The sequence below is a fragment of the Pelecanus crispus genome, chromosome Z (genome assembly GCF_030463565.1).
Source record: "Pelecanus crispus isolate bPelCri1 chromosome Z, bPelCri1.pri, whole genome shotgun sequence".
Lineage (NCBI taxonomy): Eukaryota > Metazoa > Chordata > Aves > Pelecaniformes > Pelecanidae > Pelecanus > Pelecanus crispus.
Window position 1 is genome coordinate 31124300 of NC_134676.1, and position 12778 is coordinate 31137077.

A 12778-nucleotide genomic window follows, 5' to 3' on the forward strand; every position below is an offset into this window, starting at 1 on the left:
ACCAGGACTGGTGATGGATGATGGAGAGTGGCTTGGCAAGCTCCTCTGCCAGCTCCCTCAGTATTCTTGGGTGGATCCCATCTGGCCGCATAGACTGCAGCCTACATCTCCCACCAGTCCTTCTCTGTTTGTAAACAGCAGTTCCAGCAAGGCACCTCCCCTGGTAGGCTCACTTACCAGCTGTGTCAGGAAATTATCTTCCACACACTGCAGGAACCTCCTAGACTGTTTCCTCTCTGCTGTGTTGTATTTCCAGCAGAAGTCTGGTAAGTTGAAGTCCCTCACAACAACAAGGGCTAGCGATTGTGAGACTTCTTCCAGCTGCTTACAGAATGCTTCATCTACTTCTTCATCCTGTATCAACAGGCATGTGCAGGCCAACCAGGGGATCAGGCCCGGCCAACATGGGTTCATGAAAGGCAGGTCCTGCTTGACCAACCTGATCTCCTTCTATCACCTGGTGACCTGCTGGGGGGGATGAGGGAAAGGCTGCGGATGTCATCTACCTGGACTTTAGCAAAGCCTTTGACAGGATAGTCTGTAACAGACTCCCACCATGATATCTGCCTTGTTGGCCTTCCCCCTTGTCCTTACCCATAAGCACTCGACCTTACCATCACAATCATTGAGCTTTATACAATCAAAACACTCCCTAACATAGAGAGCCACCCCACTGCCTCTCTTTCCTTGCCTGTCCCTTCTGAAGAGCTTATAGCCATCAACTGCAGCACTCCAGTCATGAGAGTCATCCTGCCATGTTTCTGTGATGCCACTAAGGCATAGCTGTCCTGCTGCACAATGGCTTCCAGCTCCTCCTGCTTGTTGCCCATGCTGCGTGCATTGGCGTAGATGCACTTGAGCTGGGCTATTAATTTCACCCCCAGTGGTGCCATGCCACCCTCGGGTTCCTCTCTAGCAAGCCTGGTTATATCCCCTTCTCCCTTCAAACCTAGCTTAAAGCCCTCTCGATGAGTCCCACCAACTCATGAGCGAGAATCCTTTTACCCCTTAGAGATAGCTGAACTCCATCTGTTGCCAGCAGGCCCGGTGCTGTGTAAACCTCCCCATGATCGAAAAAAACAAAATTCCACCAACGGCACCAGCTTCTGAGCCACTTGTTAGTCAGCTGACCTTTCCTGTTCCTTTCAGCATTCTTCCCTGCCACTGGCGGCATAGAGGAAAACACTACCTGTGCTCCTGATCCTTCAACTAATCACCCCAGTGCCCTGAAGTCCCTTTTGATCTCTTTGGGACTTCTCGCTGCAACCTCATCACTGCCAACCTGCATAACCAACAGTGGATAATAATTGGAGGGCTGTACCAGACCAGGGAGTTTCTTAGTAATGTCTCTAACCCAGGCCCCAGGGAGGCAGCAGACTTCCTTGTGGGATGGATCTGGATGGCATATTGGGCCCTCTGTTCCCCACAGGAGGGAATCACCTATGACAATTACCCTCCTTTTTTTCTTAACAGAAGCAGTCATAATGTGTGGGGCTGCCTGTCTCGTCCTAGGCAACCCTCTGGATGGACCTTCACCTACATCCTCATTTGCCTGGCCCTCAAGTTCCAGAGCCCCATATCTGTTTTGTAAGGGCAACTGGGAAGGTGAGGGAGACCGGAAGGGCATTCACCTGCTGCCCTGAGCAGGGACCTGTTTCCATTCCCCCCCGTGTCTTAGGTCCCCTCATTCTGCTTGCTGGCAAGAGGCTAGGGGATCCTCTGCTTCTTGTGGAGCCTCATCTGCTGCCTTGGCCTCAGGGGTGGTAAGGTGTGATTCCACCAATCTATCTCCCTCTTGCACTCCCTGATACTCCTTAGCCTTTTCATTTCCTCTTTCAGCTCTGCCACTAGGCTGAGCAGATCATTCACCTGGTCACACCAAAGACAGCTGTTGTCCGTGCTGCCCTCCGGTACAAGTAACAGACTCAAGCACTGCAAGCAGCCGGAGACCTGGGTGGCTGTATGTTCGCGCGGGAGCTCCGTCTGGGTCGCCACATTCCTTCTGGCAATGGCTATTGGGCAAGTGGAATTTCAGGCATTAAGAAATGCCTAAGATATAGTAAGCATTCATGACTTTCATAAAGGGCAGAGGTGTTCTGTGCTTTTTATCCTTATCCTCCATGGCAGAACTGCCTCAGTTAACCTTCGATTCAGTGTTAGCTTAATATGTTTGGTAAGATCCCACACCACTGTGGAGGGTGACTGCAAGAGAGAAGCTCAGGTAGAGACCAAGACTTGGCAGCCTTCTTGCTGTGAAGGTTTGGCATCCCTGAATTACCATCTGAAGATGCAAATAAGAAAACAGCCTTTTTGGAGTATCTGTGAAAGAAGGAAGCATGTGAATGTGGGCTGGGAAATGCTTGTGAATGCTGTGTGCAGTTAATTACAGTTCCTCTCAGCAGAGCTTTTTTTCTGCTACTCTTTCTGTGAGAAAAAGACACACAGAGAGGAAGAAAAAAAGACTAAGCCCATAGGTGCCATCAACATGTTTCCTCTCCAGGTGACTTATAGCTACATATTGTTTGGGAAGCCACAATAAGAAGATTAAAAAAAACCCTCAATTTGGAAGTGTTAAAATAGCTATTAATAAAGCATGAACAATGGGAGATCTGGAAATCATAGAAATTCTGAACACCTGTAAGCGATAGGCAATGTTCCTAGAGTATGAAAGGTGTTTAGGTAAACCCTCACTTTATTTCAGGTGACTGAAGAAGTACAAGTGGCAGTAGTGATTTTCAATACAGTTACAGTGATCTTCCCAAAAACCTGACAGTCATTAATGGAAATTAATAATTTTTTTTGGTGTAACATCTAGTTAGTCTGATAGCAATCAGCATCTGGTATAATGGAAATCATTATGAACAAATGGTTTGCTATTGTGAGAGGTACAAAACAACTATAAAATGACCAAGAAGAAGATAAACTTGCAATGACAGCAGGGACACTTGTTAAAAATTGTAAAACGAAACTGAGAAAAGCGTAAGACTGTGCTCAGCAAACCACTACGGAATTCCGATTCAAACCCTGATCCTGCTTCCCCATACAGTCCTGTAGTGATGGTGATATGTTAGGACAGCAGTACAAAGGGTATGTTTTAAATTGTAAATCAATTATCTGAACCAAATTAAAAAATCAGAGTAGGGTTCAATTTCTAATTCTTTGAAAGAAAAATTGTGATTTTTTTTTTTTATTCTTATGATTAGATTTTGTGTGTTTGTGTGTGTTTGTGAGAAAGTTGAAGTAATTCTTTATGTTATGGGTTTGTTTTTCTCAACAGTTCAGGACGGCAGCTAAGTGAAGTCTTCATTCAGCTCCCATCTAGGAAAGAATTACCAGAGTATTATGAATTGATTAGGAAACCGGTGGACTTCAAAAAGATAAAGGTAAGAACCTTTTTTGGAAGTGGAGATTCCTGCATTTCTTTCTGTTCTACAGAAGGGTGAGCATGAAGTTGTCATTAAAACTACAACAACATGAATATTGCATGTACCTGTATTTGTGGCTTAGATTTTGAACATTGTTACACACCTTGTTAGGAGTTTTGTTTAGATATTGCAGTATATCACTGTAATTTCAAAGTCAAATCAAAATGCAGCAGTGTGAAATGAATGACACTTTCAGAGATGACATCTTGGTGTCGTTCTTGCAAAGTCCTAACTGTGAATCTGTAAGCACATCTTTGGTAAAAAAACAGTGTTTGTGAAGGTTTAATGGTTCTAGGGGAGTATAGTCATCCCTAAACTAGCATCACATCATGGAACAGCCAGGACAGATTCACACAAGGTTGCTTAATTTTTACTCTGTTACCCTGGTGTGTTTTTTTGAGTAATATGTTAACAATACATTCTTAAAACTTACTTTGTTTTAAACAAATCCTCATCTTGATGCTTAGGTAAAATTTTTAAAGAGAAAGCTTTTAATGTGTTGAAGTCAAATATTAATTCAGTGTCCTGCCTGCTGTTTTTCTTTCTGCACCGCTGCCCATCCATACTTCTCTTCATTTCCTCAACAAATGCAACAGGAAAGAATTCGCAACCATAAGTATCGGAGTCTTGGAGACTTGGAGAAAGATGTCATGTTGCTGTGTCACAATGCTCAGACATTCAATTTGGAGGGATCACAGGTCTGAACAAACCACTTTGTTTTAAACATACAGGTTTACCCTATCTAATGTTTTTAGTGCTTGTGTATTATTATATTATGTATATAAACCCTGTGTTTTAATTCGTACTTCGAATAGAGAAAAATGCTCAGATTCTTAGAATCATCCAGAATTCACTGGACACAGCTGCAGTATGTGCATCCAGAGAAATTGGTTTTGACTGTAATTCTGAGATAATTTTTTTCTGATCTGTGTGTAGTTTAGAGCTACTGTAAGACCATTTGAATCTATGGTAAAAGGCAGTGCATGTAGAGTGCATCAGCTTGGGCTTACCACAATGGTTGATAGAAGGAGGAGATGTAACAGTACAGCTTAGGATGGGCTGTTGAGAAAATACTTCATAGTGAACTCTTCAGTTCTGCTCATGGAAAATACAAATTCAAGGTTGGTCCAGCAGTAAAGCTTTGTGTATGAAATTTTGTACTTTCTGAACCCTCTTGTAATTTTTTTTTTTTAGTGTTGAGAGATCAGTGTCTGTTTTAAGAGACAGTAATAATAAATCCCAGATGAGCCTCAGAGATTTAGAAGGCAAAATCTCTCATCTCAAACAGATGTTTCACACACATGAATGCACCCAGCTTTGTGAATTCAGAACAGGAAATTGACACAAAAGGAGACACAACAAAATCTGGATGACAAATAAGGAAGTTGTCTCACAATACAGTGAAACATGGTCTTGGATGATTATTTTTATAGATGAGGTCCAAGTAGTGGTGCAAACGCAATTATTAAATTGAAACAGAGAACATGCAGACAACATGTGCAAAGGAAAAAAACAATGTTAAAAGAAACCTAGGTAAAAGTAAGCTGAAGGCTGATGCTGCCAATACTAGTGCATCCTTCAAATTTCTAAACATTACTGATGACCCTTAGCTAAACTGGGGGGGTTTATATTAAAATTTGAGAATTAAAAATTAAAATCAGCATGCAACTAATTATGAAGGATTGTTGAATACAGCTTATCCTTTTGTGATTATTTTTGGTATCTAGAGACAGAAAATGTTTTTTGTAATACATATGTGCAGTATTTTTACTGTCTTCAGTTATATGGAAACAACCTATAAACAAATCAGCTAAAAATATTTTAATAAGAAAATTAATGATGATATGAAACATGGGACAAAATTTTGCTACATATGCAAATGTAAATTGCTAGTTTACTGCTTAGTCACATAGCAGTAAACCAGCTATAAATACCTAGTGATAACAAATGGAAAAAAAAAAAAAAGTGAAGGAAAGCTAATTCCAAAAAGTATCACCAAGACTTTAGAAAATGGTAAAAGTTGGTAGAGGAGGTAAAAAGAGGCCAAGAAAAATCGGTACCTAAATGGGAAAAATAGTTAAATTACTCTCATCAGAATGACTCAAGTTGCTAATGGGAAACTGGTCTCTTTTTAGGCAGAGGTGGTAGAACTGACAGGAATAATCCTGTGTGGCTAGGAACGTTCAGTAGGTATTGCTGCTCTGTTTGAAAATAACCCAACCTGTATCAGCATGTTGCAGTATTATTTTCCATTCCAGTGTACCAACATTAACTACCAGAGCTAGTATTACTTTTCATAGCATGAAACCCAAATGACTCATATCTAAGATTTTTTTAGGTTTCTTTCTGGTAAGTTCTCATACCATTCATTTTGATTTCCTGCAGCAGCCTTCCAGTTTTTAAGGCTACCTGGTCTTTGAAATAGTTCGGGTCCACCACTGACATACCAGTTCACTTCAGTAAACGAGATCATTTGCGTGTTCACCCAAACCCAAAAGACTAATAATGGAGGCAGTTACTTAAGTACACAGTGACTTCAAGTGAAATTTTACGTGTTTGTCCTGTTAGTATGATGCATGCTGCTTTTCTGCTGCAGGCAGTTCCATCTGAGCTGGAACCTTATGAGGGATTTTCAGGGAAAGACAGACTTCGTGTTTTGAGGCTTTTGTCCTCAATGCAACCTCAACGATTTGAAAAGTTTTTCATGTTGTAATAGTCAAATTAAACACAGACATGTAGGAGGGTTTAAAAATAGTATGTGTCTATTGCAACAGAAGATGTCATGGATGTTGTCATTTGTCATGAAGTTCTGTTGTCATTGCTTTTCCCTTTTTGAAGGAAGTTCCACTGTCATTGCTGCTTGTTTTTTTGAAACCTGTTGGAATTGGGTTTTGGCCAAAATAAGAAAACTCTATTTGCACAGCTTTTCCTGAACCAGCCCCAGGATTTTCTGGATCAAAATAGATACTGAATATTACAAATAATTCCACATTAAGAAGGTTAAAATAGTTTTTAAAAACCCTTTATTTCCCTAGGAAATTCTGTTTAAAAGTCTGGGTCACAGTGATATCTTAAATATGTAGTAACTGGCATTAAAAAAATATAATGTTGTATGTGTCCTTAATTCTTCTTGTCTTAGAAAAGTGTTTGGTCTGAGAAAGGACAGCAACGTTAGTTGAAAGAGCCATTCCTAAGAAAAATGGAATATGCTAGGCCTATGCATAAGAAAAATAAATGGTCCTCAGGAGGAACTCAGGGGCTTCAGTCGATAGCTGACTTGAAAAGAAGTAGGTATAAGAGAAAGTCAATAATCATTTCACTTCAAGGAAGGAAACTGTGGGGTCTCACAGCCCACTAATGTCTTAAAACAGTAGGAGAAAAGCCTTTTCAAAACATCCATGATCATTATATGTCTCAAGAAATTTTGCCTTGGTCAAGAGCAGTTAAACATAACAAAAAGCACAGCGGTACTTAAGAATGGGGAACAATCTGCAGTGAGAGGCAGCTTTTCTAAAAAGGACCTGGCGGTCAAGTGAAAAAAGGGAGTTTGCATATTTCATGTGAAGTATTCTGAACAAAGTTTTTCTAATTAATTTTGTTGAATCTGCAGAGTATTAGAGCAGTCTTACCAGTTTTAGCATACAGATTGTATAGTGGCAGCCAAAAATCCTTCCGTTATCTTTCTCACAAATACCCAGTGTCCCTTTATACAAGAAAGTCTGTAATTTAGCCAAAGGAGTAGTATGACAGCCAAGGTAGTTCAAGTGATGATGATGATAAAACTAAATGCAATCTCTATGACTCTTTACCTTTCTATTAACTATTCTTAATTGTCTAGTGCTGAATTGTCCAGTGCTTGACTTCTGTTTAACAAAACAAAATGTACAAGCTCATTTGTTAAGGTGGTTATGAAGTTACTCAGCAAGACAAGTTCTTTGCTGTGTTAATCTGAAAAATGTGTTACAAGGCAAATGTACTCCTCTCACTCTTGAGAGTCCCCCCGTGCTTGAGGTTAAAGAGCAAATCTGACGTACCCAAGATACTTAACAAGGTACAGAACGTTTGAGAACAGGTGCTAAGTTTAGAACAAGCACTAATTTCCCTCCCCCCCCACCCCCCAGTCTTTTTAGATCTGAGAGGAATGAAGGAATGAGCTGCTTTGGATAAATTATTTTCCTTCTAGTCATTTTGGCTTTCAGAAAAAAATAAGGATAATTAATAGGAAGGTTAGCCATTTGCATTATCAACTGTATTGCTAGACTATAACGCATTTTTTAATTCAGGTGCTTACTGCTGAAGTCTGTTGCTTTGGCAGTTTTTCAAGGCTGTTAAAATCTAATGAAAATAGACAGTTGTTCCTGTGGTAATAAAAATAATAAGAAAAACACTCTAACTGGACATTTTAGATGTAATACATTTTAAGAGCTGTGTTTTTGTGGGTCACTGTTGACAAATTTCTTCATTTAGAGCATGAAAAATTGATGTTGGCATTTTTTTAAAAATTCATGCAAAATACATGTTACTCAGTATTTGAAAAGGCCACATACTCTGTGGGTTTGCGCTGGAAATTAAGGTCTATGCTGCGAATTTTTTATATTGCTTAACTTTACAGTTCTGACATAGGTTTGTATTCACACTGTAGATCTATGAGGATTCCATTGTTCTTCAGTCTGTGTTCAAAAGTGCACGACAGAAGATTGCCAAAGAAGAAGAAAGCGAGGATGAAAGCAATGATGACGAAGATGATGATGAAGAAGAAGAATCAGAATCAGAATGTGAGTCCCCTGCTAAACACTGAAGAGAAAGTACATCTTGGGATGGAAGCCGGGGGGAGGGGTCCAGTTTCTGCGTGGAGACTGATTATAAGGTTCTGTTTTTCATTGATAAAAATAACTTCTTAATAAGTTTGCTGCTTTGGGTGTTAAAATTCAGCTTAAGTCTTTTGTCTGTATGTTCTGGCTATACCTCTTATAGTAAACTATTTTTAAGCCAGAAAGAAATCACAGAGGTGCTTTGTGGAAGCAGATCTGACTGGCCATGAGTGTTTATAAACCATTCCGGTCTTGTTCATGTTACTTGTAAACGGAAGTGCCTGGAAAGGCTAGAGAGAGTCTTTATCCGTGCGTAGTCAACCTTCAGCCATGGTGTGACATAAAAAACTCATCACCTGGTTAAGAACGAGAAGATGTTGCAAATATTCTTCAGTGCAACAAGGTTTAAGTGAAATTCCAGTTGTTTCAGAAGCAGGAGGTGACACTCATTCAGTCCCTGCAGACTTGGAAACAAGATTCAGTGGAAAAGGAGGGATCCCTTCATTCCACTTTCTGCCACCCAATACATCTACCCATACCCTCCAGCTACCCCATCTGTCTGGTTACAGGAACTGTAGTGCTTGGCCCTGAGATACTCTTCCAGGTACATCCTGCAGGTGTGCAAAGCATGCAACTTTAGCAGTTCATTTGGAAATGAGTGGATATTCTGGAATCAGGAATTTAACATGTTCTTCAGAAGGGTGTCAGGTCAAAATTTTCCATTCACCTCCACATAGCATTTCTGTAGTTTAAAACAAAAGAATTGTCTGTTTGTACAAAAGATAAACATTTCTGTGTGCAAGGAAGAAAGTATTTTTAGATGTGTATCTTCTCACAGGACCATATAATACCTGTAGATACCATTCATTCTGAGGATGAAAAGAAGATGCACATGGTCAACTTAAAGTTATTCATTATAGTTTAATACAAATTATTGTTAAAACTATCAAGAAGTAGAGAAATCAAAGCAAATACCTCTGCTTCATTGTTCCACAGTCAGGTAAAGAACAAAGGGGAATAACTTTTCAGGCTGCTATCAGGGGTGAATTTCTGGGAACAGAGACAGCATTTAAAAGTTGTCAAGTGAAAGTTACATTCATGTATGCTATTAAACTTTTTGCAGCAAAATCAGTGAAAGTCAAAATCAAGCTAAATAAGAAGGATGAAAAAAGTCGGGAGAAAGGAAAAGGCAAGAAGAGGCAAAGCCGAGCAAAAGCCAAGCCTGTCGTGAGTGATGATGATAGTGATGAGGATCAAGATGAAAATGTAAGTTTTGTTCACTGAGACTGTGGAAGTGGTTGCAGTGATTGCGTCTCTACCCTGTCCTGCTTGCTGTCAGAATTCTCAATTATTCATGCTTAAGCACATTTTTAATCTGTATTGATCATCTTGAGAGAATTGGGCAGGGGTGTTAACTGTATCTGGGTGTGCTTGTGAGATCTGGTCCCAGTGCTGAAAGACAAGAAGTCTAAGAAGTTTGGAGCTTATTTGTTGGAGCTGTTCCTACTTTCACTGAACCTTTAAACCTCATGGTCTGTTTGCTTTTGTCCACAGACAAAAAACTCTTAGCTTGATTTTTTTTTTTTTTTTTTTTTTTTTTTTTTTTTTTGGTGGGTGCTTCTACTGTTGCAACAAATAAAAACAGACCTCTTCCCAGATGTTTTTAAATGTCTGGGTAGAAAGAAAGATCTGGTGTTTCCTGACTCTGTGTCTTTCCTCCTCTAAAGAAGTCTGCAGCAATTAAATGAAATGTCATGAAAGAGAAATATTAGATAACAGAGTACCTTTCTTAAGGCTATCTGATTTGTCAGTTTGTCATTTTTCTTCCTTTTACTTTCTTTTTTTTTTCCTTCTTTAACAAATTCCACAGAATAGCTGGCAAAGAATTTCTGACTTGTCTTGTGTCTCTTACCTCTAGGACCAGTCGGAAGCAAGCGGAAGTGATGATGAGTGATCCATAGGGTTTATTTTCTTGGCAGAACTGACCCCTTCCCTTTCTCTTCTCCCTTCTCCTATTTTACACCCAGTGAATTCATTTTGTCAAATAGACATTGGGTTGTTTCTGTATTCTCATTCTCTATGAATTAGCTCTAGGATAGTGCCAGACAAACATATGATATCATGGTGTAAAAAAGGACAAAAATGTAACATACTGTGACCAAATGGGCCTCAAAAGATTTAAAAACAAAACAAAACCAACAAAAAAGCTTTTGATGGAAAATGTGGGTTGATAGTATATTTCTATGGGCTGGTTTTGACTCGGTAATGGTTTGATTGTGCCTGGTTTTATCATTTGATAGGATGTTTTTCAGTGGCATCAGAAAGACAAAAAAAAAAAGTCTTTTGTAGCATTGATAACCAGGAGAAGCCATTAAAAGCCACTGGTTATTTTATTTTTCATCAGGCAGTTTTCAAAGTTTTTATTTGTTCTGTATTGTTTTTTTACACTGTGGTACATATATGCAACTTTGTTTAATAGCTTATAAATGTACAGTAGTTAGCCTTCATCCACCTTGTCCCATATATGTTTTTCCACTTTACGCTTGATGATCTTCAGAAAAATGCTTTTTGAATTGTATCAAATTTATGTCTACTGTAAACTTTGCTTAACTTTTCTTTCCTCAATTAAAAAAGTTGGGTTAAAAACATGCTATTGAATATTGCAATCTATATAGTGTAATGGATGGCTTCTTTCATCAGACCGATCTTCTATGTTACAAATGTGGATTATCACCTTTTCCCTAAAGTGTACTTAATCTTTGCTTTCTTTGCACAATGTCTTTGGTTGCAAGTCATAAGCCTGAGGCAAATAAAATTCCAGTAATTTTGAAGAATGTGGTGTTGGTGCTTTCCTAATAAAGAGATAATTTAGCTCAATACCTGAAGCCTTGTGTTGCGAGTTCCACAAAAATCTTTTTCTAGTAAGGACAAGAGGGCAGGAATGTTTTCTGTAGAGAGGTCCACTGTGGTCTTGTCCTGAATGTAAAATAAGAACTCATTCAAATACCATAGAAGTATCTTCAGAGATGGAGAGAAGATATGCAATACATGTTAAAAGAAGAATAATAAAATTGAAGTAATAAAATAATACCTTGAATTACAAGTGTAGTTCATTATCTAATTACAATTTAAGTGATTAAGCAATAAAATAAACATTTCTTTTTCTTTCAGGAAATGTATGTCCATAGGCCTCAGTGGGCATGAATACAGTTAGTTTTGCAGGCAGTCAGCCCACCTATAAGTCAGTTTATTTAAGTATTATCTTGAGGTTATCAGAGTTGTGATGCACTAAGATGTGGTAGTGTAAACATTTGAACTACATGTCTGCAGTTAATGTTGCTACTCTGGAAAATCAAAACTTAGATTTGAACATGCATTGAGTAGAAAATGTGCAAGCCTAAGAGTTGATTTGTAAACAGAACATTTCTTTGTTATCTGAACTGTGTGTTTCTTGGTATGTGTCTACATCACATCTCTTTATACTGTACTGCCTTGCAGTATGTTAACTGCTTCAGATTTTTCTGGCTCAGTTGAAAAATGGCTTATAAGTTTGTCTGGTGCCCATTTGTGTGTATGAGCCCTGCACTGAGATAAGTCAGCTTTGCTTAGTTTTAGCAATTTCAAACATTTCATTCCTAGTGTGTGCCCCATCTGAATGGAAGACCCTGTATTTCACAGAGAGATACCATTGATCTCACAGGGGCACATTGATGAGACCAGTGTCTGAAGCAGCTTTTCAGAAAATGACCTAGTGGTCCCGGTGGACACCAAGTTGAACATGAGTCAACAATGCACCCGTGTGGCAAAGAAGGTTAACAGGATCCTGGACTGCATTAGGAGGAATGTTGCCAGCAGGTCCAGGGAGGTGATCCTTGCCCTCTACTCATCTTTGTCCAGTGGTGGGCTCCCCAGTAGAAGAGAGACATGGACATAGTGGAGCAAGGCCAGCAAAGGGCCACTAGGGTGGTTAAAGGACTGGAGCATATGACATACAAAGGGAGGCTGAGAGAGCTGGGACTGTTCAGCCTGAAGAAAAGGCTCAAAGGCACCTTATTGAAGTGAATTAGTATCTGAAGGGAGGGTGCAAAGAAGGCAGAGCCGGGCTCTTTCTAGTGGTGCCCAGTGAGAGGACCAGAGGTGGTAGGCACAAACTGAAACACAGGAGGTTCCCTTTGAACATCAGGAAACACTTTTTTCCTGTGAGGGTGACTGAGCACTGCCACAAGTTGTCCAGAGAGGTTGTGGAGTCTCCCTTTGTGGAGATTCTCAAAAGCCATCTGGACATGGTCCCGGGCAAACGGTTCTAGGCGGCCCTGCCTGAGCAGACAGGTTGGACCAGATGACCTCCAGAGGTCCCTGCCAACCTCAGCCATTCTATGATTCTGTGATATGGGATAGTTTTGTTTGCAGAAACCATTCATCGTCAGTGACAGTTTCACAAGACCATATATAAATGTTATTTTTTCACTGCAGAATGAACTAAGTCTACCAACCCATTATGCATGACGAGAAACATCTGGCAGTAGGCTTCAATCACTGCTG

General features: G+C 39.7%; 1 protein-coding gene across 5 annotated transcripts in view; it reads left to right on the forward strand.

Annotated features, from left to right (window-relative positions):
* SMARCA2 (SWI/SNF related BAF chromatin remodeling complex subunit ATPase 2) overlaps positions 1-11066 on the forward strand; it is a 132158-nt gene extending 121092 nt beyond the window's left edge. For all 5 annotated transcript variants that reach the window (XM_075727216.1, XM_075727217.1, XM_075727218.1 and 2 more), the window contains 5 exons: positions 3278-3383; positions 4022-4123; positions 8068-8200; positions 9360-9502; positions 10155-11066. In XM_075727216.1, coding sequence (XP_075583331.1) covers positions 3278-3383; positions 4022-4123; positions 8068-8200; positions 9360-9502; positions 10155-10190 — 520 coding nt within the window. In that variant the 3' untranslated portion in view covers positions 10191-11066. The remainder of the gene's footprint in view (positions 1-3277; positions 3384-4021; positions 4124-8067; positions 8201-9359; positions 9503-10154) is intronic.
* Positions 11067-12778: the final 1712 nt, after the last annotated feature.